At 46.2% G+C, this 26579-nt stretch overlaps 1 protein-coding gene across 1 annotated transcript in view; it reads left to right on the forward strand.

Annotated features, from left to right (window-relative positions):
- HYDIN (HYDIN axonemal central pair apparatus protein) overlaps nt 1–26579 on the forward strand; it is a 399212-nt gene that overhangs the window by 145462 nt on the left and 227171 nt on the right. The window contains exons 15-19 of the mRNA XM_039503100.1: nt 7774–8009; nt 13586–13686; nt 15403–15538; nt 17647–17811; nt 22173–22325. Of these exons, the coding sequence (XP_039359034.1) occupies nt 7774–8009; nt 13586–13686; nt 15403–15538; nt 17647–17811; nt 22173–22325 (791 nt within the window). The remainder of the gene's footprint in view (nt 1–7773; nt 8010–13585; nt 13687–15402; nt 15539–17646; nt 17812–22172; nt 22326–26579) is intronic.

Raw genomic sequence — 26579 nt, forward strand, 5'->3', positions numbered from 1 at the left:
TTCATTTCTCATGTCGAGATGTCAAATAGGAGGAAGCAACCAGTGTAGCTAGTGTCAATATTATACAGTATCCACCAGTGTTGTTGTTTTTTTAACACAGACCTTGACAGTAACATGGCTAGAAATGGTCTGGTCTAAGAAGGAGAAAGGGTTGGGAAAGCGGAGTTAATTGTTCTCTGTACATCTCAGAGAGAGGAGAGTTAGTCATATCACTAATCTGTACCTGTCCTGGGCAATTATTTGAAATCCAAGGCAAAGAAATTACTTATTCCACTGTCCTTTAGTGTGAGAAGTTAATTCATCCTGTGTGGACATCTCGCTATTGCTTGCCAGCTAATATGCCCACTCAATAGCTCTGTGGTAGGCATTGATGTCCTAGATTCTGGTTTCTCCTCCATTGAAAGCACGGCATTGCTGACATACTCTTGTGTCCATGCATTCAGAACATCTCCATTGAAATGCAGATTCTGACTCTCCATCTCAGCCTTACAAAAGTCTTTTCACAGAGATGATCTAAAGTTTAAATGTGAAATCAATTGTGGATTGATTGAAGGCACATTATCATTCTTGCGTAGTGCATCTGTGTTTTCATGCTGTCCATGGATTCTTTAAGAAAACTAATTACTGTTTCTGAGCACTTTCTTCCTTTCCATGCGTCACCATACTGTCTTTTACCCTTGTTTCCTTTTGAATAAAAAAATAAAATTACTCCAGACAGCTCATACTGAAAAAAAAAAAGCAATAGGTGCAAAAACAATTAGGTAATGTGAATTTCATTTCCTTTAATCTGATTTCATTAATGAGGCTCTGTGAGCAGTAAGAGAGAGACTTTCTTATCTTTGCTCCTTTAAAATATACTATTAACTATAGCCATTGTCTGGCGACTTCAGACAGTTTTGGGATTCTAGATACTGTACATGTGTCCTCCAAACTGATCTCCAACCTCCTTGCTAAATAACTTCCACAGAAGATTTCCATAGTGCTGGTCTGAGACAGGAATTCATCACTGTAGGAATTGGGTAAATGACATCTGCATCTCCAAGTGGTTTCTTTTCATAGCCCTGGTCTACACTACGAGTTTAGGTCGAATTTAGCAGCATTAGATCGATTTAACCCTGCACCCATCCACACGACAAAGCCATTTTTGTCAACTTAAAGGGCTCTTAAAATCGATTTCTGTACTCCTCCCCAATGAGGGGATTAGCACTGAAATCGACATCGCTGGTTCAAATTTGGGGTAGTATGGATGCAATTCGACGGTATTGGCCTCTGGGAGCTATCGCAGATGCTCCGTTGTGACCGCTCTGGACAGCACTTTCAACTCAGATGCACTAGCCAGGTACACAGCAAAAGCCCAGGAAACTTTTGAATTTAATTTCCTATTTAGCCAGCATGGCGAGCTCATCAGCACAGGTGACCATGCAGTCCCAGAATGGCAAAAGAGCTCCAGCATGGACCGAACAGGAGGTACTAGATCTGATCTCTGTTTGGGGAGACGAATCTGTACTATCAGAACTCCATTCCAAAAGAAGAAATGCCAAAATATTTGAAAAAATCTCCAAGGGCATGATGGACAGAGGCTACAACAGGGACCCGCAGCAGTGCCGTGTGAAAATTAAGGAGCTCAGGCAAGCCTACCAAAAAGCCAAAGAGGCAAACGGTCGCTCCGGTCAGAGCCCCAGACATGCTGCTTCTATGATGAGCTGTATGCAGTTCTGGGGGGGACCCTACCACTACCCCACCCCGTCCATGGACACCTGCAAGGGGGGAGTCTCATGCAACAGGGATGAGGATTTGGGGGACAAGGAAGATGAGGAGATGGAGGAGGATGAGGATAGTGCACAGCATGCAAGCGGAGAAACCATTCTCCCCGACAGCCAGGAACCGTTTATCACCCTGGAGCCAATACCTTCCTAACCCTCCCAAGGCGGGCTCACGGACCATGAAGCCAGAGAAGGCACCTCTGGTGAGTGTACCTTTGTAAATATAATACATGGCTTAAAAGCAAGTGTGTTTAATGATTCATTTGCCCTGAAGAATCAGGATGCATTTGCGGCCAGTACAGCCCCTCCTTTTAAATGGCCAACCAAAGGGGTGCCCGGTATGGGAAAGGAGGGCACTGCTGTTTGAAACCATTCCCACATGTTATGAAAGTTGAAGAAGCCAAAAGACTGTGGCTTACCATGGCTGCCTGCAAGCCGAATTCTGTTGTCTGGCCCTGCATGTGTGATCTCTCACACCAAACCGGCAGGTCCTCAATATAAGAGGCAAAATGCGACCTTGTACCGAAAGCACATGTGCTATGTAATGTTAACAGCGTGGTTCACCGTGAAAGAGTTTACCCATTGTTCTCTAAAATGAGTCTTTTTAAATACTACTCTCCCTTTTTTTCCTCCTGCATCTGCAAATGCTTCAATGCTCCCTGTATCATCTCCATCCCAGAGGCTAGCGCAGATAAGAAGGTGAAAAAAATGCACTCACGATGAAATGTTCTCTGAGCTCATGCAGTTCTCCCACACTGAAAGAGCCCAGCAAAATGCATGGAGGAAGACAATGTCAGAGTCCAGGAAAGCAGAAAATGAACGCAAGGATAGGACGGACGCGCGAGAGGAGAGGAGAGAAGAGGACAGGAGAGGAGAGGAGAGGAGAGCTGGCAGGAGCAAGATGATAGGTTGTGGCAGTGTGATGAGAGGAGGCAGGATGCAATGCTGAGGCTACTGGAGGATCAAACTGATATGCTCGGTCATATGGTTGAGCTTCAGGAAAGGCAGCAGGAGCACATACTGCTGCTACAGCCCCTGTGTAACCAACCGCCCTCCTCCCCAAGTTTCATAGCCTCCTCACCCAGACACCCAAGAACGCGGGGAGGGGGTCCATCCGGACACCCAACCACTCCACCTCAGAGGACTGCCCAAGCAACAGAAGGCTGGCATTCAATAAGATTTGAAGTGCATTGTGGCCTTGTCCTTCCCTCCTCCCATCCTCCCCTCCTCCCTCACCCCACCTGGTGCTTCCCTCCTCCCCCGCCCCTCCCAGGCTACCTTGGCAGTTATCCCCTTATTGTGTGACGAATTAATAAAGAATGCATGAATTTGAAACAACAATGACTTTATTGCCTCTGCAAGCGGTGATCGAAGGGGGGAGGTCTCGGTTGGCTTACAGGGAAGTAGAGTGAACCAAGGGGGCAGGTTTTCATCAAGGAGAAACAAACAACTATCACACCGTAGCCTGGCCAGTTATGAAACTGGTTTTCAAAGCTTCTCTGATGCGCAGCGCCCCTAGCTGTGCTTTTCTAATCGCCCTGGTGTCTGGCTCCACGTAATCATCAGCCAGGCGATTTGCCTCAACCTCCCACCCTGCCATAAACGTCTCCCCCTTACTCTCACAGATATTGTGGAGCGCACAACAAGCAGTAATAACGATGGGAATATTGGTTTCACTGAGGTCTAAGTGAGTCAGTAAACTGCACCAGCGCGCTTTTAAATGTCCAAAGGCACATTCTACCCCCGTTCTGCACTTACTCAGCCTATAGTTGAACAGCTCCTGACTACTGTCCAGGCTGCCTGTGTATGGCTTTATGAGCCATGGCATTAAGGGGAAGGCTGGGTCCTACAGGCATTTCAACATCCCCAACGGTTATTTTCTGGTCTGGAAAGTAAGTTCCTTGCTGCAGCTCTTCAGACAGACCAGAGTTCCTGAAGATGCGAGTGTTATGTAACTTTTCTGGCCATCCCACACTGATGTTGGTGAAACATCCCTTGTGATCCACCAGCGCTTGCAGCAGCATTGAAAAGTACCCCTTTTGGTTTATGTACTCGCTGGCTTGGTGCTCCGGTGCCAAGATAGAGATATGGGTTCCATCTATCGCCCCACCACAGTTAGGGAATCCCATTGCAGCAAAGCCATCCACTATGACCTGCACATTTCCCAGAGTCACTACCCTTGATAGCAGCAGCTTAGTGATTGCTTTGGCTGCTTGGATCACAGCAGCCCCCACTGTAGATTTGCCCACTCCAAATTGATTCCTGACTGACCGGTAGCTGTCTGGCGTTGCAAGCTTCCAGAGGGCTATCGCCACTCGCTTGTGAACTGTGAGGGCTGCTCTCATCTTGGTATTCTTGCACTTCAGGACAGGGAAAAGCAAGTCACAACGTTTCATGAAAGTGCCCTTAAGCATTCAAAAGTTTCGCAGCCACTGGGAATCATCCCAGACCTGCAACACTATGCGGTCCCACCGTCTGTGCTCGTTTCCCAGGCCCAGAATCGGCATTTCACGGCATGAGCCTGCCCCATTGCCCCCAGGATGTCCAAATTGCCGGGGCCCATGCTTGGAGAGAAGTCTGTGTCCATGTACTCATCACTTTCGTCACTACGCTGTCATTGCCTCCTCGCCTGCTTTTGCAGGTTCTGGTTTTGCACATACTGCAGGATAATGCACAAGATGTTTACAATGCTCATAAGTGCCGTGGTGATCTGAGCGGGCTCTATGCTTGCCGTGGTATGGCATCTGCAGGAGAGCAGAGTGGCAGTGGAAGCGGTGGTTGGAAGACCATCTGCTGCCAGGACACAACAGCGGTGGTGTCCATTTGCTGAGCTGAGCAGGCTGCATGCTTGCTGTGGTATGGCGGGACAAGAGCGGGAGAGCAGAGTTGCAGCAGAAGCGGCGGATGACAACAGTCATATAGAGGATCTGCGAGACCACCTGGAGAGCAGGAGAGCAGAGTGGCAGCGGAAGTGGTGGTTGGAAGACCAGCTTTTCCGACCTATTGCACCGTCTGCGGCCAGAGCAGGAGAGCAGAGTGGCAGCAGAAGCGGTAGTTCGCTGATGACGGTTAGAAGTCCTACTGCACAGTCTGCTGAAAGCAGTATAGCTCCTGCACGGAAAAAAGGCATGAAACGATTGTCTGCCGTGGCTTTCATGGAGGGAGGGGCGACTGATGACATGTACCCAAAACCACCCCATCAGGCATTGGGAGCTCAACCCAGAATTCCAATGGGCGGCGGAGACTGTGGGAACTGTGGGATAGCTACTGTGGTGGAGCTCTGACTTTGCTCCCATGGGTCCTGCGCTTCTAGGCGGTTTATGCCAGCCTCAGTGGCTCACTGTGACCCTCCACGTAGCCCTTCTCTCTCTAGGGCCAGGGTTACAGTCTACTGAGCCCTTTTCATCATAGGCTGCAAGGAGATTGGTGAGAGAACTCCCACAGTCTCTGTTCAGCCTTCTGTCCTGACAGGGACCTGACTTCCCCTCCCAGGAGATGTTCCTGTAGTGGTGGGTTGGGGGGAACCCTGGCCCGCCCTCTACTCCGGGTTCTGGCCCAGGGACCCTAATGGTAGCAGTTGTTGGCAGCCGACCTTTCACTGCCAGAGTTGCTACATTTCCCTGGGTCACTTCCCCACAGATCTCCTGCCTCTCCCTTCTTCACCCTTACCTTAGGGCTCCCTTAACGATGGTTTGAGGGTGTCTTCAGTAACCAGCCCTTCAGCCACATTTCCTCTCCTCTGGCTCCCTGGCTCTCCTCTGCCTGACTGGAGTGAGCCCTTTTTATAGTATCAGCAGGGCCTTAATTAGAGTCAGGTGGTCACATTAACTTAAATGGCCTCACCTGACTCTTTGCAGGTTAATTAGAGTCAGGTGTTCTCATTAGCCTGGAGCAGCCCCTGCTCTGGTCAGTCAGGGAACAGAAAACTGTTAATCCAGTGGCCAGTATATCTGCCTTCTGCTATTCTGCTGTACCCAACTGGCCTGGGACTATCACACTACCCACAGTGCAACACTCCGGAAGTCAACACTAGCCTCGGTACTGTGGACGCACTCCACCGACTTAATGCGCTTAGTGGGGACACACACAATCGACTATATAAACTTGTTTCCTAAAAAATCAACTTCTATAAATTCGACCTAATTTCGTAGTGTAGACATACCCTTACTTGAATGCATCTAACGCTTTGGAGAGTGGGTGATATGCCATTTCTCCCACAGGTTTAGCTGACTGAGCAAATAGATCAGTTCTGTCTGCTCTCATGAGTTAACCCCCTTATTTGCTGCCTTATGCATGCCCTGTAAACTACAGAAGTGATAGAACATTCTTGCCAAGTACAATTGTCATATTGGGGTGTAAAGAAGAGCCAGTATGTGAGTTTGCTGGAGATTAAACCATTTAGAGGGCTGTTGGTAGATGCCATTACCCTGAATTTCACCTGGAACTGAATTTGACAGCCAGTACACCGTATAGGTGTTGTACGTATTCACAGGGGCGGCTCCAGGCCCCAGCATGCCAAGCGCGTGCTTGGGGCGGCATGCCGCGGGGGGCGCTCTGCCGGTCGCCGGGAGGGCAGGCGTCACTAGAGCCGCCCCTGCGTATTCACCAGCCTGCCCTGCCTTGCCTAGCAAGTGAGTTGGTTTTTTTTTTACCCTGCTTCCAAGTGGACTTCAGGGTTGTCCTAGTAATGTGTGCTACAGCAGGAAGTCACATGGGGACTGTAGTGAGATCTATAGCAGAGAAGAAGGGGAGCAATTTCTTGACCAAATGAAGATATAAAAGAGTGTTTCTGGTGTTTCCAGTTTCAATCTGGAAATCCATGAGCAGAAGTAAGTTCAATAGATTCTTCTCAGATTTCAAACCATTTGGCAATAGATGGGCCGACATCCATGTTTGAGGGAGCAATCAGATTTTGTGCCACTTCTTGAGAATGTTTCCTCTGCCAACTGACATCACCTCCCCTTTTTCCAGACTGATTTTAATCCAGTCAAATAATACAACTTCAATTGAATTAATCGGACAAGCAAAGGTTTGAAGACCAGGCTGATATGCCTTGGTAGCAGGAGCATTTTTAGTAGGTAGCAGGAGTGTAGCAGTTTTGCTTATATTCGTCACTAGTGATCCAGTCCTGCTGTTAGTGAAGTTGACTGAAGTTTCACCATTTCTTCCACTGAGAACAGGACCGTGTCTTAGGCCTGGTCTACATTAAGGGGGAGAGGGGTGTTGAACTAGGGTACGCAAGTTCAGCTACGCAAATAGCGTAGCTGAACTCGAAGTACCCTAGTTCAACTTACTTACCCATCCAGACGCGGCGGGGTCGAACTCCACGGCTCCAAGGTCGACTCCGCCACCGCCGTTCGCGGTGGTGGAGTTCCGGAGTCGACCGGAGTGCACGGGGAGTTCGAACTATTGCGTCTTGATTAGACGCGATAGTTCGAACTCGGAGAAGTCGAACTCACCGCGTCGACCCGCGCGGTGAGTATGGACCTGCCCTTAGATAACAGCAAACTTGCAGTGGAAGGATCTTTCCATGGTGCTGTAGTTCCCAAATGATTCATCATTCTGATTCTTTTGCCATCCTTTCTCACAATGAGTAGTACTGTGTGCTGTGTTTTATGTATTGAAAATCATAGGGTAAAATGCTGTTCAGCATGAGCAAGGGTGGCAGAATCTGGGTCTTATTCCAATGTGCCCATCACGCTTTCTCTAGAAGTAGAATAACAATCAGTGCTAGTTAGAGAGGACGTCTCCTAACTAAAGCTGTAATGACAATCTTCCTACATTTGGTGATCAAGAATGGTACGTGAGTATTCCCATGGAGTCAAGCTGTGTGATCGGTTTACAAGGAAACCAAGTGAAGATTAATTACTTGCCTAGCGTCTCAATTAACTATGATTCAGTTTGAAAAGAGCTAAATTCCAAGCACAGCTTTTATCATTCTGAAATATGCACTCTAGAAATGAAGGGATAATTCATGCATAAACTCACATTCAGTGACATTCTTTTATAGGGTTTCCTCGGTCCTTATCATGTTGCCTCAGTAACACGTCTTTGATCCCCATGACATTCAACCTTCGCGTCCCTGGGGATGGCCCTGGGGATCCAAGTGTTACCAGTTCTGTTCAGACCTTGGACATCACAAGAACATCCTGGAGAAAGGGAGCCCAGGGAAGTATCAAGCCAAAAGAATTTACCATAACACCCAGTAGAGGTACCATCCGCTCTCATGAGCTCCTGGATATCCAGGTACAGTATATGTCAAGCTACAGTTGAACAGAAGAGTCTGATGGTTTGCAAAGCTAAAACAAGGCTTTTGTTACTATTGGGTTTATTGTAATGTGAGTTATCCAAGAGCTTTTCGTAACCCTGGTTTCGGAGGCACTCAAGGAGGTACAGTTCGGTTTCCAAAACTGCAAGTCCAGATTATGAATTTCAACCACAATAGTCACATATTAATGAGTTTCCTGATGTGGGTTTAGAGAACTTCTCAGAGAAGCTGGTCTTTGATTTAAAGGAGGAAGAAATAGGATGGAAAGTAGTAGTTAAAAAGTAATGCTTTACAGTATATAACCAAAAATAGTTCACTCTCTTTCTCATTCTCACATTCACCCTCCCAGATACAATGATCTCCAGGGTGGACAGTGAAAGCTAGGGTATCCATTAATGATCCCCAGCTGCTCTTGGGCCAGATTTTGCTTTCAGTTATCATTGTAAATTTGGAATAATTCTGTTCAAGTCAGTAGACTGCCTCCGGATTTATACTGGTGTAACTGAGAGCAAAATCTGGCCCCTTGATTTTAAAGCCACAATGAATTTATTTAATTTATTTGTGTTCAGGAGACTGGGTTAAAAGGAGTTTTTTAAGTCTCACTACCAGCCTGAAGGAGCTAATATCATCATGGAAGTAACTCTTTTTTCCATTTTTGTCACTGAGATTTTGTCATGTAACACACAACTCAAAGCCATTATCTCATTCTAGTGACAATGTGTAGTGTTTGGTTTGCATTTCAACTCGTAGCCAAAATATGGTACATTCCACTTTCGTATTCAGCTACAGTTGAAGGTGATTTATTGAATGGATTTCCACCATATCTGTAACATTAGCTTGAAAGTCAAGGTCTTTTTATGAGAAGGAGGTTTTAGGCAAAACTGAACTCTGGCGTAGAGATCTGCACCTGTGTAAGGATCCTGGTGTGGGTTACGGAGCGGAATCCTCTGTCTCCTTATGCTTTAATGTGGAAGTTTGGAGGCGATAAACCTGTGGGGTCTCTCGGTTCTTAACTTGGTTTTGCAAACATCCCAGAGCGACCGAAGAATTCACTTATGGAGCAAATTCAGCCTGGGTAAGTGGACACATTGAAGTCAATGGAGTTGCACCTGGTCACATTAAGCTAGTATTTGGCCTTGTATCTCAATTCAGAGATTGTCCAAATGTAACTTTACTCCAAGGGGCCATCTGTTGTAAGCAAACCTACAGATGAAGATTTAGGTCAAAATCCTTGCGTTAATCATCAGACCCACACAAAGGAGAAGAGGAGAAAAGGCAAGTGTGACAACCTGACACCCCAATATTCACCACTGTCATGTAATTGTACAAAGTACGTCTTGAGAGGTATCATTCTAAAAGTCTTAATCTGCTAAACATTAATATCTCGTCGGATTGTATGTGCTATCATCGTATGTGAAGTTATGAAGTTTGGCTGTGTGTGTGTCACTGAAACACCCACAAGCAGCCTTTCAGGTACGACAGTAAAAAGGCCAAACAACGATAACGGCTTATTGAGGAAATCCACAGAAGCACAAGGATTACCCCAGGAACTGTGTATAACAGAAACCTCTCAGAGGTAGCACTACACAATGGGAACTGTGTGACCCAGGTCACAGCAAAAGAGCTTTCCAGCAAGTGGGAAGAAGATATAAAAGGGGGACACTGAGATCATGAGGGTACCTCACTCTCCCTGCAACGACACACCTGGAAACACCTGAGGGGCAAGGACTGAACTGTGGGAGGTGATGGTCCCAGGCTAGAGGGATCTTTAGCCTGTGTTTGAAAACTGGGAAAGCCAAGGCAACTTGTGCCTTAAGACTCTGCCAGCCTGTTTATCACGCAGGGTGATAATTTGTTAATTTATATCCTACCTATCTAGTGTATTAAGCTCAGTTTACGGTTATTGTTTATTTACTTAGGTAATCTGCTTTGATCTGTTTGCTATCACTTATAATCACTTAAAATCTATCATTTGTAGTTAAATAACTTGTTTTTGTTTTTAACCCAGTTTGTGTAATTCATAACTGGGGGGCGGGGAGCTGTGCTCTCTACATTGAGGGAGAGGGTGAATTTCAATGAGCTCACACTAAAGTTCTCTGTGCAGCACAAGACAATACAATTCTGGGTTTACTCTCAAGAAGGGGAGTGCACTTGAGTACTGGGCAATTCCTTAGCTGAAGCCTTCCCATGCAGCACTGATTTCAGGGTCTGTGTCTTTCTGCAGCTGGGTGTGTCTTTACCTGTGTGTGTGCTAGAGGAGGCTTGAGGGCCTGGCTCAGCAGGACAGGATGAGGGAGGCCAGGCTGGTGGAACAGGCAGGCTCAGTGGTACCCCAGTATATGAGGTGGCACCTCCGAAGGGGGGGCAACCTATCACAGCAAGCTTGATTGTGCCATAGGTCCTGAGCTGTGCATCCTCGCCGAGCATTAATTCCTCCCCAGGAGCACAGCACGGGACATGTATGCTGCAGCACACCATATGGTAACATCCCTTGCAGCACCTTTGCTCAGGAGTCCATTGGGCTGGTCACATCCCTGAGCCAGCAGACCATGGCCCATTGTGACATGGGGCATATGCAGATGTCATTAGCCATTCCACAGCTGTAGGCTAGAATGGCTGCTGTGTGGGAGCAGACATTCTTCCTCCACTAACCCACCTGCATAGGACAGGACAGGTTTTGTCTTTGGCATTTTGGCTTTGTTATTCTGCTGTCTAAAGTAAGAAATTTTAACAAATATAGCTGTTTTCACAGTGGAACTTTCTGTTTTGCACTGTGTCTGATCTCTCTGGGAATTTTAACTTATTATTCAACTGTGAACTCATCTCCAGACAGATCGAAGGAGAGAGACACATTTCTTTTTACAGAGTCGTGGCTAAAATAAATCAGAGAGAACAGGCAACAATAAGTGTTATCCTTGATGTGCACACAGTATGGGAGGATTCTAGATGATGATGTGTTTGCTAAAACACAAGGATGACTAGGGTGACTCCTGGCTCCTTTTCATTCTTAATGACAGCAAACTTAGGAAGACCATCCCTTCAGACCCCTGTTATGTAAAGTGATCCTCCTTGGGAAAAAGTTCATGTGCTGGAGGAAACAACTAGGGGCCATGCTCCTCTTCACCTGCTGCTCACAAAGAGGGAAGAATTGGCAGGGGAAGTAGAAGTGGGTGGCAACCTGGGCAGCAGTGACCATGAGATGATCGAGTTCAGGATCCTGACAAAAGGAAGAAAGGAGAGCAGCCAAATAAGGAGAGCAGCCAAATACAGACTTCAGAAAAGCAGACTTTGACTCCCTCGTGGAACTGAAGGGCAGGATCCCCTGGGAAAATAACATGAGGGGGAAAGGAGTCCAGGAGAGCTGGCTGTATTTTAAAGAAGCCTTATTGAGGATGCAGGAACAAACCATTCCAATGTGCAGAAATAATAGCAAATATGGCAGGTGACCAGCTTGGCTTAACAGAGAAATCTTCAGTGAGCTTAAACATAAAAAGGAAGATGACAAGAAGTGGAAACTTGGACAGATGACTAGGGAGAAGTATAAAAATATTGCTCGAGCATGCAGGAGTGTAATCAGGAAGGCCAAAGCACAATTGGAGTTGCAGGTAGCAAGGGATGTGAAGAGTAACAAGAAGGGTTTATTCAGGTATGTTAGCAACAAGAAGAAGGTCAGGAAAAGTGTGGGACCCTTACTGAATGGGGGAGGCAACCTAGTGACTGATGATGTGGAAAAAGCTGAAGCACTCAGTGCTTTTTTTGCCTCGGTCTTCACAGGCAGGGTCAGCTCTGACTGCTGCACTGGGCAGCACAATATGGAGAGGAGGTGAGCAGCCCTCAGTGGCGAAAGAACAAGTAAAGGACTATTTAGAAAAGCTGGACATGCACAAGTCCATGGGGCCAGTGCAATGCATCTGAGGATGCTGAGCGAGTTGGCTGATGTGATTGCAGAGCCACTGGCCATTGTCTTTGAAAACTTGTGGCAATTGGGGGAGGTCCTGCACAATTGGAAAAAGGCAAATACAGTGCCCACCTTTAAAAAAGGAAAGAAGGAGAACCTGGGGAACTACAGACCGGTCAGCCTCACCTCAGTCCCCAGCGAAATCATGGAGCAGCTCCTCAAGGAATCAATTCTGAAGCACTTAGAGGAGAGGAAAGTGATCAGGAACAGTCAGCATGGATTCACCAAGGGCAAGTCATGTCTGATTAACCTAATTGCCTTCTATGAAGAGAAAACTGCGTCTGTGGATGAGGGGAAAGTGGTGGATGTGATATATCTTGACTTTAGCAAAGTTTTTGATATGGTCTCCCGCAGTATTCTTGCCAGCAAGTTAATGAAGTATGGGCTGGATGAATGGACTATAAGGTGGATAGAAAGCTGGCTAGATCGTCGGGCTCAACAGGTAGTGATCAACAGCTCCATGTCTAATTGGCAGCCGGTATCAAGCTGAGTGCCCCAGGGTCAGTCCTGGGGCCAGTTTTGTTCAACATCTTCATTAATGATCTGGATGATGGGATTAATTGCACCCTCAGCAAGTTCGTGGATGACACTAAGCTGGGGGAAGAGGTAGATACGCTGGAGGGTAAGGATAGGGTCCAGAGTGACCTAGACAAATTAGACAATTGGGCTAAAAGAAATCTGAGGCAAGTGATTATTCCCCTCTATCTGGCAATTGTGAGGCCACATCTGGGTTATTGCATCCAGTTTTGTGCCCCTCACTGCAGAAGGGATGTGGACAAATTGGAGATAGGCCAGCAGAGGGCAACAAAAATAATTAGGAAGCTGGGGCACATTACTTATGACAAGAGGCTGAGGGAACTGGGCTTATTTAGTCTGCAGAAAAGAAGAGTGAAGTGGGATTTGATAGCAGCCTTCAACTACCTGAAGGTGGGTTCCAAAGAAGAGGGAGCTCGGCTCTTCTCAGTGGTGGCAGATGACAGAACAAGGAGCAATGGTCTCAAGTTGCAGTGGGAGAGGTCTAGGTTGGATATTAGGGAAAACTATTTAATTAGGAGGGTAGGTTACCTAGGGAGATGGTGGAATCTCCTTCCTTGGAGGTTTTTAAGGCCCGGCTTGACAAAGCCCTGGCTGGGATGATTTAGTTGGGGTTGGTCCTGCTTTGACCAGAGGTTGGACTAGATGACCTCCTGAGGTCTCTTCCAATGCTAATCTGTGAGCCTATGAAAAGAAAAATCAATTGCTTTGCTAAAGCCACATTTCCCCATTTTTCCATTCTCTGGATCACTTTATATTAAAAAAAAAATCTTGGAGCCCATCTTTGGTCCTAGACTTTCCAATTCCTTACAATTTTGGTCTCAAAATGCTTCCTTAATGGTCCACCAGATAAGGCTTCCTGGACTTGTGATGGTCCAAAGATCCTCAACTGAGAACCATTGATACAGCCAGTGCAACCTTACTCAGTAGAGTCCTTCTCCAGCAAATGATCTCCAAGTTCCAAAAGCCCAACAAAGGGGATACTAGAGGTTGTTGAATGAGCACCCCATCTGAGGGATTGCGTTAGAAAATAAAGTATTTGTTCCCCTTTTCCTGCATTAGGTGACCTTATGTTCCAACACTGTGAAGAAATATGAAATGGCATTGGTGGTGGATGTGGATGGTATCGGAGAGGAAGTGCTGGCACTCCTAATCACAGCGAGGTATTGACACTCCCTTTACATCCATTCCCCCTTTGTCTCTGTGTCACCTACACTACGCCACCATATACACAATATGCTGGATTTATCCCTCCCTTCCGAAATGAGAACCACTGTTTAATATGATTATTGTGCGTAGCTGGGCACTAGAACTAAATCTGATATGGGAGTGACAAAGTACTGTAAACAACACATGCTGAAAAGCACCTGTACTAAAGATAATAGAAGGGCCCTGAGCCTTTTTCAACATGGGAAGAGTAAGAGTATTTATTATTGTCCGTGACTTTCAGTGTTTGCAACAGATTTCATGTGTGAAGAGCCCAACAGCCATCCCTTTTCATCCTAGGGTGACCGGATGTCCTGATTCTATAGGGACAGGCCTGATTTTTGGGTCTTTTTCTCATACAGGCTCCTATTACCCCCCACCCCCGTCCCGATTTTTCACACTTGCTGTCTGGTCACCTTATTTCATCCTGAGTATTGTACTTAACTCAGGTTGTAACAAAAGGGGTGTATGCGCTTCCTGCAGTGGAAAATCTATTTGGCATGGAGACATCTGAGGCATGGATGGCAATGCAATGATGGGGTTAGTTTCAGACAATTAGCATGTGGATTAATACTGAAGAGTTTAAGACAAAATTCTGAATTTTAGCTAGGAGAAATAAACAAAAGATAGTGATGAGGGAAGAGTATTATTATTATTATTTGCTTTATAGAATGAGCTCAGCTTCATCTTCTTTCCTCTAGTTTTAGTTATTTGCCATCACAGATTTGAGCCGGGGTCATTTTTCCTGGGTCAGATACTGTAGGACTGTTGTAACTCGGTTGACTTCAGTGCAGTTACAAAAGGGATGCATTTGGCCCTGTATGTATTATTGTGTATATATAGATGGGGAGAGGGCAGTTTTAAAAGACCTTGGTACTGGCTTAGCACTGCTCCCTTTAAAGTCAATGGGAACTTTGTCATTGACTTCAGTGGGAACAGGGTTAGGCCAACACTGAGTCTGGAATCAATTCTGTAGGCTAATTAGGAGATCATTATACAGGAACACTAATGGACATGACTTTCATCAGCCTGGTGGTCCCCCTGACTCCTCTCTGATACATCCTGCAGAAGGCAGCAGTTGCCCCAGTTTGTAAATTAAGATGTTTTCCTTCTATCAGCTAAATGGCTTCTCAAATCCAGATAAAGGAGGAAGATTTGTGTTCTGGGTTAATGGGTAGGTGTTGCAGAATGACAAGAGACAGAAAGCTCCCTGGAGGCTCAGATACAAACCCCAAATCACCCTTTCCAAGTAGGGTTTTAAGGCAGGGGTGTCAAGTTAATTCACATGAACACAGATTTGGCAGAAGTCTCTAGCTGCATATTCCATCCATGCAGAAAACAAAAAATACGAACCAACCAGTACATATTGTCCAGGCTAAGAAAGCTCAGCATGTTAGCAGAGTTCCAGTCTGAGAGATTGCACCCTGCGTGAATGCTTGCTGGTGTTAACAGAACACTGTTGAGTAGAGACCCATGGCAGTTTCCCCATATGTCCTTTAACAGAGATTGTTGATTAAAAAGGGAATAAAAAGAATTTTGAGATGATTAATGACTGTATGGGTGTAAAGCCTCTATGTGACAATGACAAATACGTTACGCTCCATTTCACCATATTCTGGGAGTAAACAAACACTATATTCTCTTGGTATCTAATGCTGTTTTTTGGCGGCTAGATGTGTTGTTCCTCCACTGCGTGTGGTTAACCCTGTGGTGAAGTTTGGACGGTGTTTCCTGAAATTCCCTTACGAGCAGATGGTGATGCTTGTGAACGACGCTGAGCTTCCAGGGTGCTACGGGGTTCTCCCTCAGGTTTGTCATCTCACCCTCCCTTTCTGCTGCTTCTCTTCCATTTCCATGGGGCTCTCTGAGAATGGAAGGGGTATTTCCCGACTAGCACATAACAAATAGTATTAAACGCTGTGTTGTTCTTGTCTCTAGCCTCACCAGCATTTGATGTGAGAATGTTTCAGTTCTCTTCTTTGGAACTCTCTTGCAAGTGAGAACTTAAAAGTTCTTAAAGGGGAGGGTCCCACAGCATTGAAAGCAGGAGTGATTCTTTGAAAGATACAAGACTTTATAACCACAAGGGTTTCTTTCTGAGAGGCTGTAGTTCACAAGAGGAAAGGGAAGAAAGCCACTGGCTGAGTCCGTAGCTGGTGGTCTGTGTGGCATTTCCTAATATTTCATGGTGTAGCCCATTCTACAACAGGGAAGGGGAACAATTCAAAGCCTTCTGTGAGCTCTGTTTATGAGTCAGTAGTAGGCTGGGCTGAATAGGTGTAGCTGCTGTGGGAGCCACTGGGCCAGATTCAATGGTGGTATAGTTACACATTAGGCATTAGTTGGTTAGAAAGCAGTTGTCAATGTCGACTTGCACCAATCTACAAGATTTTCAAAGCAAGCAAGCCAGGGGCCCATTTCACTTTACTTGTAAAAACCAGGCTGCAGTCTCTGGCACCAGAGAGGTCACTGGCATGTGGGCATGGGGGGCCTCACAATTCCGTGTCCCCCATGAGGACTGGAGCCAGCCAGAGTGCCTGGAAGGTACACTGACTCAGCATATATTCCTGGGAGTCTCCACTGGTGAGCCCCATACAGCCCCAGAAGGAACCTAAAGCTGCCTTCGTCCTAGGGTGAATCCCTCTTGGAGACATCTCTCCTGAGAGCAATGGAACTCCTGTGCCTACATGGATGAGTCAAACCCTGAAGGAGCTGAAGGGGAGAGTTGCTTTCCTTGCTACCTCACAGGAGAGTGTAAGATAAAGCAGCTAGGCCACTGCTTCTCCAATTCTCTGAGACCAGATTTAGCCCTGGTATAATGGAAATGGCACCTGTTTACCCAGAGCTAAATTTGGACCCCACAGAATACCACACTGGTGCAAGTTTTGCTACTTACACTTCTTTATACTAGTTTCTGGCTAACTTTACTCCCTTTTTTACATGCTGTTAAATGTAGTCCATTGTATTTTATTTTTACTTACTCTCTGTTGCTTGTAATATCCTCATAGGTGATTGAAAATAATGTCCTTCCCCTCATATTTTTCCTATTTCCATCTGGCAGACATGGACACTGTTCCATATTTTCTGGGGCACCAGCCAACATAGCCACTGTGTTCTCTTTCATTGTTTTGAGTAACTCTTTCCTAATGAAACCTGGAGATGCTTGGAACAGGTGCCCCCGGTATTCAATCTGTTCGATTGGCTGGATCGCCTTTAGGTGATGCCTCGGACAAGTAAATGTCTGTACTAGTTCCTGGAAAGATTTAGAAATCTGAAGGCCAGAAGGGGCTATTGTAACGCAGGCCAGAAAATTTCACCCAGTAATTCCTGCCTCATGCCTATAACTTCTACTGAGCAATAGCAGGTCCCTTAGAAAGAGACCCAGTCTTGATTTAAAGACTGCAAGTGATGGAGAACCTACCACATCCTGTGGTGAGCTGTTCCAATGGTTAATTACCCTCCATGTTAGAACTGTGTGCCTTCAGCTGTGCTGTTTTGCATATTTTATAATCTCTCTCTGGGTGAAATTCCCCCCTGTGCAGAAGGCAGGCGCTTGTCTTTGCATCACTTCAGTCCCACATAAGTCCTCAAAATAGGGGTCAGCATAGGTTTTGTGCTAGTCCTCTGCACCACGGTCAATATCCCCCTCTGAACCAGTTTTCTCCATTATCAGAGGGGTAGCCGTGTTAGTCTGGATCTGTAAAAGCAGCAAAGAGTCCTGTGGCACCTTATAGACTAACAGAAGTTTTGGAGCATGAGCTTTCGTGGGTGAATAGCCACTTCGTCGGATGCATGCCAGTTTTCTCCATGTGATTCTTTTAACTGTGCAATAATTGTAATTTTTTTAAATGTCAAGGAATGGAAAGTTTCCAAAGAAGTCATGGTGAAGATAATGTTCTGGTTATGTCTCTGCACAGGAGTATGAGGAGAAGCCCTCTGTGTTGTACTCCAGCCCCAGGCCTTGTGGCATTATTCAACCTCATAGCACTGTGGAGATCCCCTTAGCACTGGAAACCCAAGTGACTGGACAGCAGGACACTGTGGCTTCCATAGCCATGTTTGGGAGTGAAGAACCCCCCCTGGTGAGACCCTGATGATGAAATATGCCTTGTGTCTGAATCAGTGTTCCCTCTGGAGTGTGGAGACCTGTACTGAGGGTGGTCTTTGCTCCTTTGACAGCGCACGCAGCACAGTCTAGTTCTTTACAATTCCAAGGATTTTTCTGGTGAATTCAAAAGCTGCAGTAGTAAACTCATGTCATTAGAGAGTGAATATCACTGTGATATCACCTCACTGATGATAGAAGTCAGATGTTTTGAGGTTAATTGCACTGCTCAGACAACACTGGGCCACTGTAGCCTCTGTACTAAAATCCACAAGGAAGGCCATATCAGCCATGAAATTGCTAGGCTGCAACTGGAGTGAAAGTAGACTTTTTCTACCAAATGTGAACAAGTATGGGCAAGTGGTTTCTGAATTATGACACCCTAAAAATAGAGTTATTTGTCAGAATTCCAAGAGGCTTCCTGGGGTTTTTTTACCACCTTCTATCCAAAAAAACAAAACCGGGGTGGGGGGGTAGAAAGGTGAGTGATAACATTTAGTTTATTGCATTCATCTAGCTAAGAGCGAAAGCAAGTTTAGTTAATTCAATTTTAATTTAAAATGGCATTAACTTTTGAAATAGCGATGACAGAATGGCGTGTCATCACTGATGAGCATGAACCAGGGTGTCAAAGGACTGCTGAAAGCCTAAGCAGCCATTAACCAAAAGTAAGGCTGACATTTTCAAAGCAGTCCAAAGGATGTGGGCTTTCTTTAAAATGAATGGAAGGTGTGCAGCTATCTCCCCTGGACTGCACTGGAAATCTTAACCTAGGTCTCCAACCCTTTTCTTTGCATTAGAATGTAGACCAATGGCTAGGGGCTTTGTCAATGGAGGAAGGTGAATTTTGCCATCTAGGCTGAAGTTAGCCAAATAAGTGGTCTGTAAAGTTAAGACACATTACAAAAAGAAGTGGGGTGGTGGTGGTGGTGGAGGGTGGGCACGTCTCACAGTTAGAATTTTCTGACCTTTTAGTGGTTGGTTTGTTTTTCAAACTATGGTGATCTGGTAAAGATTTTACCTTTGGATTAATGATGTGTACTTTCAGCCTTAGCCTCGCTTTAACGATGTGAATTAACATGTCAGACCTTACCCCAGTGGAAGCCCTGTGAATTGTGGGATCTTAACAAGCTCATAAGTGCGCCCATTAAGTTGGAGTTTAATGCACAGCATTTGGCTTTCACTCAGTTACTCCAAACATCTGAGCTGTGCTAATAGAAAGCTCGCCATGCATAAGCACAGCACACACTTGCATGTCTCGTTGTTCAAGCTGCCACAGATTTGAATTTTGTCCAAGCTCTGCCCTGCAGCTTTAATACACTTGTAGTAGGTCCCATTCCAGACTTTTCCCCACTAGTGGGACATTGTGAGCAGTATGGCCAAGAGCCTGCTAAGCACTCTATTGATGGTTGGTTTCAGCTGAGTGGGCCTGATTCTGCTCTCTCTTGCACGGATGTAACTCTGAGTTCAGTGGAGTCACTCTCATTTTAGGCCAGAGAAACAGAAAGAAGAGCATGGTCCTATGATCTTATGTTATGCCAGAAGCTGGGAATGAGTGACAGGGAATGGATCACTTAATTACCTGTTCTGTTCATTCCCTCTGGGGCACCTGGCATTGGCCACTGTCGGCAGACAGGACACTGGGCTAGATGGACCTTTGGTCTGACCCAGTACGGCTGTTTTATGTTCTTATGTTATGTTTAATAATGCCCAACAGCTTGAGTCTGCTATAGCCCTTCTCAGAGTGCAGCCTTTCACAAACCCTTCTCTCTAGGCTGGCCCTTCATGGCTGTTGCCTTGTGTTTTACTTGCAAGTGACGGGATGTCAGTTTCAATTTGCTGCAAATAATCCTGTGTGTTAGGGAGCTGGTACAATACAGCCCGGGGTTTACCTGTGGCGTATTAGCCTGCAGCCTGCCACAGGCAGCAATTTTACAGCTGGCTGCTATCAAAACAGGTGGTCATTCAATACTACAGCTGACTGCCAGAGGACAGACTATTCATTCCCAGATGATTGAAACTGACACTATGTCCTCATCAACAGAGCCAGCAAGACCTTTGAGCCCATGGAAGTATTACCGATAGCAATGTCTTCCTCCTCGTCCTCCTTTTCCTTTTATATAATTTTGCTTGTGAGCAATGGCCTGTTAAATGTTGCTGCTAAAAGCACTTTTGCGAATGTTTTAAGTGAAGCATTTTTAAAAATATTAACCACTTCCCTGCTGAATGACATACCATGGACATGTCCAGTGCAATTTGACACAGCTAGGAATTCTAGGTGGCCTGTCTTCCTTACTGGATGTTCTGTAGAAAATGAATGACAGAACACTAAAGGTTAACGTCCTGGAAGGACACATGCTACATTTGATTGCTCTGCTGGGGAAGAGCACACTAAAAACTTAGATATACTCTCAGGAGAGGGGTTTATCAATGCACACTCTCCAGGGACTCTTTCCTATGTGTTTTTTGTTCTCTTCAGTCTTCTCGATTAAAAGGGTATCCTCTCCAAACATTAAAGTGCAAGTTCAGTAGCAGAGCAGTGCTTTCCAACTGTATGCAGAACCTGAAAGACAAACACAAGTTTTCCTAACAATTGCACAAACTATTGTTCCATTCATAATGAGGCCTACTATGAAAAAGATCTGTATGAAAGATCCTGATGTCTTTAGAAAGGGATTTCACTAGCTCCCCCAACAGTACTGCCGTTTCCAGAAGGGAAAGCCAGGCTGACAGCCCCGTCCTCTTCCTCCACACTGCCCCAAAATCCTGCTCTCCAGGAAGTGCTGGAAATGAGTGAACCTGATGTCTCCAGGGCTAGGAAATGAGTTATCAATGGCTTCCTTCTTGTGCTCCTGCTCTTGGGGGAAACAGCCACTGCAGGTCTGCAGTGCAGGCGAGTGAGCCACCAACAAGTGCTGGATGTTACTCCTAGGCAGTCTGATGGGGCTGGTATAGGAACCCATGCAGAGTACACTAGGCTTTGGTGGCCGTCTTTCCGGCGGAGTGGGACTAGATGTGGGTCACTTTGGGAGCAGCTAATGCCATTTCTTGAGCCAGATGTCATTCAGGGTGCCCTACAGGACAGACTGGAACTTTGTGTCGAAATAATATGCTTTGCCCTTTCATGAGTCACATAGCATCTTGTCACTCGGAGGGATTATTACTTATTTGATTTCAGTTTAGAAGAAGGTATGAGGGAATCACAGGTCTTGAACCCAGGTCTATGGCTCCCTAGACAAGCCTCAGATCACAGCCATCATCTGACACCTTCACCAGCAGGGAGTGTGGACTCGTGGACCTCAGCTCACCATAGGCACTGCCCACAAAGATCTCAATTGGAGGTGATGTCTGGTCTCTCCAATTGGCTCAGACTCATTATTTAAGCTGGAAGGAGGCACAGGACTTTGTCTGAGCAACTAGGTGAATCCCTGGGTGGCTGCTACATTGGACCCTGCCTTCTCGCCTGACTCCTGAGCCCTGCCTTAATCCGGATTCTTGCATTCCTGTCCTGTCTTGTCCCGTCCCTCCTGCCTCATTCCAGATTCCTGCTCTGAGCCCCACCCCTGGCTACTGATGCTGGCTCTGACCCTTGGCTTAACTCCTGCCCCTGACCTCTGGTTCCTGACTTCTGCTCTGACCACTAGGCCTGATCACCACTGCTTTGACCACTGGGTCTGACTGCCTATGACCTGGTCCATGACAGTAAGATTGTTTGGTCCTGTGCAGTCTGTATCCTACAGCAAAAAGACTGGTGTAAACATTTAAACCATTAGCTGCTTTTAATGCTCTGGGAAAGTGACTTGGATAATGGATCACCATTGCAACCCACTCCTCCGTTACTTATACAGCGCCATAATGTGCATGGCACTTCAGAGAAAAGTAAGACATGAACCCTGCTCCAAAGAGCTTAAAACCTAAGTGTCTGATTCACACTCACACACCGGTGTAAGTCTGATGGAGGTATTCCTCATTTACACCAGTGGTGAGTGTGTGACAGCAGAAGACATTAGAGGGAAGGATGGGAAAATGTTGAGAAGGGGTAAGATGGGGTGGCAATGGTCAAAGGAAGAGAAGGGAGAGGTGAAGTGGAGAGCTGCAGGACAAATGCAGTTGGTTTGGTGGAACAAGGCAAACAGGGAGGTGGATTTCTCTATCACCAGATAACCATTCTGAATGAATGACCTTCTTCACATGAAGATCACTCAACATTCCAGGTCTACTCCAGTCATTCACTAGCATTCTGTGTCCAATGATTGAAAACAGTCTAGGAGAACAATGAGAGCTAGCTGGCCCCTTTCAACTTTCCCTGTTTTTGTTTCCCCCTGTTTCCTGGAGCAGAAGATTCATTTAGTGAGCGTTGGTGAAGGCCCAGTTGTCTACGTGGATCCTGCTCAGATCAATTTCGGCAATATCCAGGTTCTAAAAGATGCTTCCTGTACACTCCACCTCTCCAATCAGACCATTATTCCTGCACCATTTTGGGCACAGATGGTAAGTGAACTGTGGGGCTGTTTTATAATGAACATGTTGCTTGGAATGTATGGTCTCTAACAGTCTGTGACTTGACTTTATATGCAGCTTTCTCCTAAAATTATCTCAGAGAGAATGAAATGGGCGTGACATAATTCCCCAAAGTGGCTGGCTGAGTCTGCTCTGAAGTGCACCTGAGTCACCCCATTAGTGTCAGTGGGATCTCATAGATGCAACTAAAAGCAGAATTTGGCACTTGATCTTCTTTATAACCTTTCTCTTGATAGGGAGTTTAGCTATGCTAATCATGTTTATGTAGCTATATGAGAGCCATCTTATCTCTTTGTTCCTGAAAGGTAAACACTTCCGCATAGATCCCCTCAACTGGGCCGACACATTGACTTCTGGCTTGTGCTTCAAAACTGGCTCGCAAAGCTTTCAGCTGTATAGGAAGCAGCATGCCAGGGATCATCCACAAATTACTATGGGGAGGTGAGCTGGATGTTTAGTGGTGTTACTCCCACTGGGAGTTTTGGCAGCTCAGTTGCTGCATAGAAGCGACTTTGTTTGTAAAGGGAGCTGTGTAGTTAAGTTACATAAATGCTGAGAATGCACTGCAGTATCTTTGTATTTTGTGGCACTGCAGACTATTTCTGGGTCTTTGGGGAATGTTATAGGGAAAAGACAGTTCAGTTCAGTGAGACTTTTTCAACCTGACAGGCTACACAGGTGTTCTAAAGTGGTAAGTCAGGCCTCTCCAGAGTTTGTCGGGGTGGGGATCCTTAGCCAGGAAGGGGGTCACACTCTGTGTTTGGAGTTTGCACCCCTCTGTCTGTTGGTCTCTCCCCAGTTGGTGGCAGGTTGCTTCACAGTGATGCCATCTCTGCCGTGTCTCTCCTATCTCCCCATGTCAGCACAGTTTTTTCTTATTACTTTTTGGTGAGATGCCCTTTATGATTCTTGATCATCTGAAGAAATATTTTTCTTGCACTTCCTCATATTTCAGTTTCCACAGTACCTAGAGGTGTCTACAGGTCCATCTCCACTGCAGCCATGGTGTGATTTGCAGCTGGTGTAGATGTACCAGCACTAGCTGGACTCTAGCTAGCATGCTAAAAATAGCAGTGAGGACATAGCAGGGTGAGCATCACTGTGGGCTGCACAAGCCCACCTGACTGCCCTGGGTACATACTGACTTGTGCAGCCCATCCCCTGCCATCATGTCCTCACCTCTGTTTTTACCAGGCTAGCTAGAGTACAGCTAGCAAAGGTACGTCTACACCAGCTGCAAATCACACCTGCGGCTGCAATATAGATGTACCCTGTGATGGGGTGCAGGGGCTTGACCTGGTTCTGAGTGAACAGGGGAGTAACTTCAGCTCAGCTACCTCCTGAGCAAGTGCTGAAGGGAAGGTTTGTAAGAGTGGCTGATTGGGCTGCTGAAAGCAAGGTGGTCAAGGAGTCTTGTGCCCACTTGTGCCAGCCTGGGTTTGGCCGGAGGAGTTTCCTTGAGCTTAACCAGAATGGCATGCTCCCCGCTAGTGAAATGGATTGTGGAAATCCCTCTCTGTGGCCCTTATAGTTGGTGATCAGAACACTTTGTGATCCTCAGCTTTGATAACAGTGATGGCAGGAAGATTTGCACTGGACAACTGGAACACTTCCCTTATGGCTGGTGGACAGCTCGCCATGTGGATGGTGCACTGTGTCTGTATTGTAGGGAAAGGGAAGATGAAAGATCTCACTTTTGCCCAATGGGCTAAAATCTGATCTCAGATGTACTTTACACATGCAACTGAGAGCAGGATTTGCACCACACCATCAGTTTAGCTGGTAGATCACCCATCATTTATTCACCTGTTCTGGTGTGATGAGAGACAGATATGGAAATTTAAAAAAAAATAGGCAGCAACCCATAGTAGCTGCCTTTCCTTTCAGGATGACTGTCTGAACTTCTGAAGAAACCCAGTGCTTCCTTTATTGGCTTAGAGGGTGCCCATAGCTGCCATTTGGTTTCACTGCTTAGATATTTCTGCAGGACAGACCATTGTGATACCCTTCTCCCCTTTAGTAGCAAATCAAGAAACCCTGGATCTTTGAAGTCAGGCCTATTGATTGCAGCTCACACTTGTGAAGAAATGGTTATTGACTGAAGTTTATGGAGCACTGAAGGGTCATCCACCTTGTTGGGCTCAGATGGGCAGCTCTGCTGATCAAAGGAGATTGGATTTAGCAGCAAACAGCAGCAGAAGATAAAGGCAGGTGGTAGCGTTCAAAATGTAAAGAGAAAAGGCCTCCATGGGTATGTCCATCTTCATCCTACTTGCTTTGGTCTTAATTAGTGTATGCAAGTTGCTGTTCCTGTCCGGTCAGCCAGCTTTCCAGTAGCTTGTTTGCTTTATGGGGAAGGAGGTCTTTATGAAAACACACTGAAAAGGTCTGATGATTGGAGATCATGCAGGTGTAGAATACACAACTATCCATAATGTACAGATCTACACAGTCCTGCTTAGGGCCTCTAAATTTCACCGGACCTGTCACGGGGTGAACTGCTTTCAGCAGCAATGACCTGTTTGCTGCAGAGTGTACTGCCCTGTTCCATCAAGATGAAAGGTGTGGTTGAAATCTCACACTGCTGGGTCACTATGGGTGGGCAAGGACTCAGGGATTCGCTCAGCCAAGCATTTCTCCCCACAAACATTGTCACTAATGTTAAAACTTACATGGACTGATGTCCCCAGTGGAATTGCTCAGAGGTCCCGTGGATGCCTCCAAACAGCCTACGTGATGTCCTGTTTCCAGCTTTGAGGTTAGCCAGAGACAGAGAGAGTTCAGGCTAAAATGGCCTCAGAAGTTGTGCATTCAGAGCAGGTGGTTGGAGGTAACAGTTTGTGTGTACCGTTGTCATGCATATGTACAAATTTGGGTCTTCAGGCACAAATTTAGAGGCCAGGTTCAGATCCCTTGAATATTGTGCCCTAAATGTTAGTAGCAACTCAACTAAACTAAATAACTAGGTGAATAATTATCAGGATCCCCTTTCTATAGAAGCCCTTACTCTACTCCAGCATGGACATGTAGATTTGACTGGTGTGCGTAGGATGCCGAGTCACTTCCATTAGCAGATCAGTAAAGATGCAAAGCCTGTTTGTACCAAAACCACCAATGTAAAAGCAAAAATAGTGTACCTTTTTGTCAGTTGGTGTGTGAATTTATACATATTGCATCTGTACGTGAAGTAGGATCTGCTCTACACTCACCATCGGGGTGCACATCACCCCAGATAGGGTAAGTGGGGGGTTCTGTGGCCTGGCAGCCAGGAAGGAGCAGGCTGCCTATGCGTGGGAAGCTCAAGACTCCCATTGTGGCAAGGCAGCTCCACGCCACCTGACTGTGTTTGCGTGCGGTTATGAGAGGAGATTTCCTATGCTGCTGATGTAATTGCAAGCGCCGCCCTTCCTTGTAAACGCTTCACACGCTCCTTCCTCCACCCATTGCCCTCCGAAGAGCCTGGAGTTTGAGTCCCTCTGCGGGGATCCTGTATGCTGCGTTCAGTCTCCTCCTGACGATTGTCCTGGGACCCAGCAGGAGGCTCAATATTCTGTACCACTGCTCTGGTAGGGCTCTGTTCAACGTAGTCAGGAGGAATGACTCAGCAGAAAGAACATTCTCACCAACAGAAGATATTACCTCACCCATCTTGTCTCTCTAATTTCCTGCGACCGACGCAGCCACTCCAATACTGCCTACTGTGTGCTGACAGATAACTCTGTGAACCCTTCGGTACTGCGCCTTCTTACAAGTATTGCCACAGGAGATGAATAAAACAAGGAAACCTGGATAAAACAGCACCGGATCAATGAGAGGGATTTCATGAGACAGGGAGGGGGAACTCTTTTGGGTGAAACAAAAGTAAACTTGGGCTCTGTTTTCCTCCTTCAAGTGAAGTTTCAAAAAGAGATGTCAAGCCAGAGATTGGCTAGCGCACTGGCAGGGCATGGGAGGCTGCACAAAACCAGTAAACCAACCTTCCTTCCCTGCAGCAAAATCCGAAACAGCTGCATAGTGAGAGACCAGCACTGAGACTCGACACTGAGCTCTGCTACCTCAGCTACCAGAGCTCTGGGAGTGCCAGAGAAATTTAGCACAAATAATTCTTTGGATAAAAATTCCAAAGCTTTTACTCAGTTTTTACTCTTGTAAAATCCCCCTTGATTTCAAAGTCCCTGGTGACTTCCAGGAGAGTTTTGACTGAGGCTACGTCTATACTACCCG

The sequence above is a fragment of the Mauremys reevesii genome, linkage group 16 (genome assembly GCF_016161935.1).
Source record: "Mauremys reevesii isolate NIE-2019 linkage group 16, ASM1616193v1, whole genome shotgun sequence".
In the NCBI taxonomy this organism is placed as follows: Eukaryota; Metazoa; Chordata; order Testudines; family Geoemydidae; genus Mauremys; species Mauremys reevesii.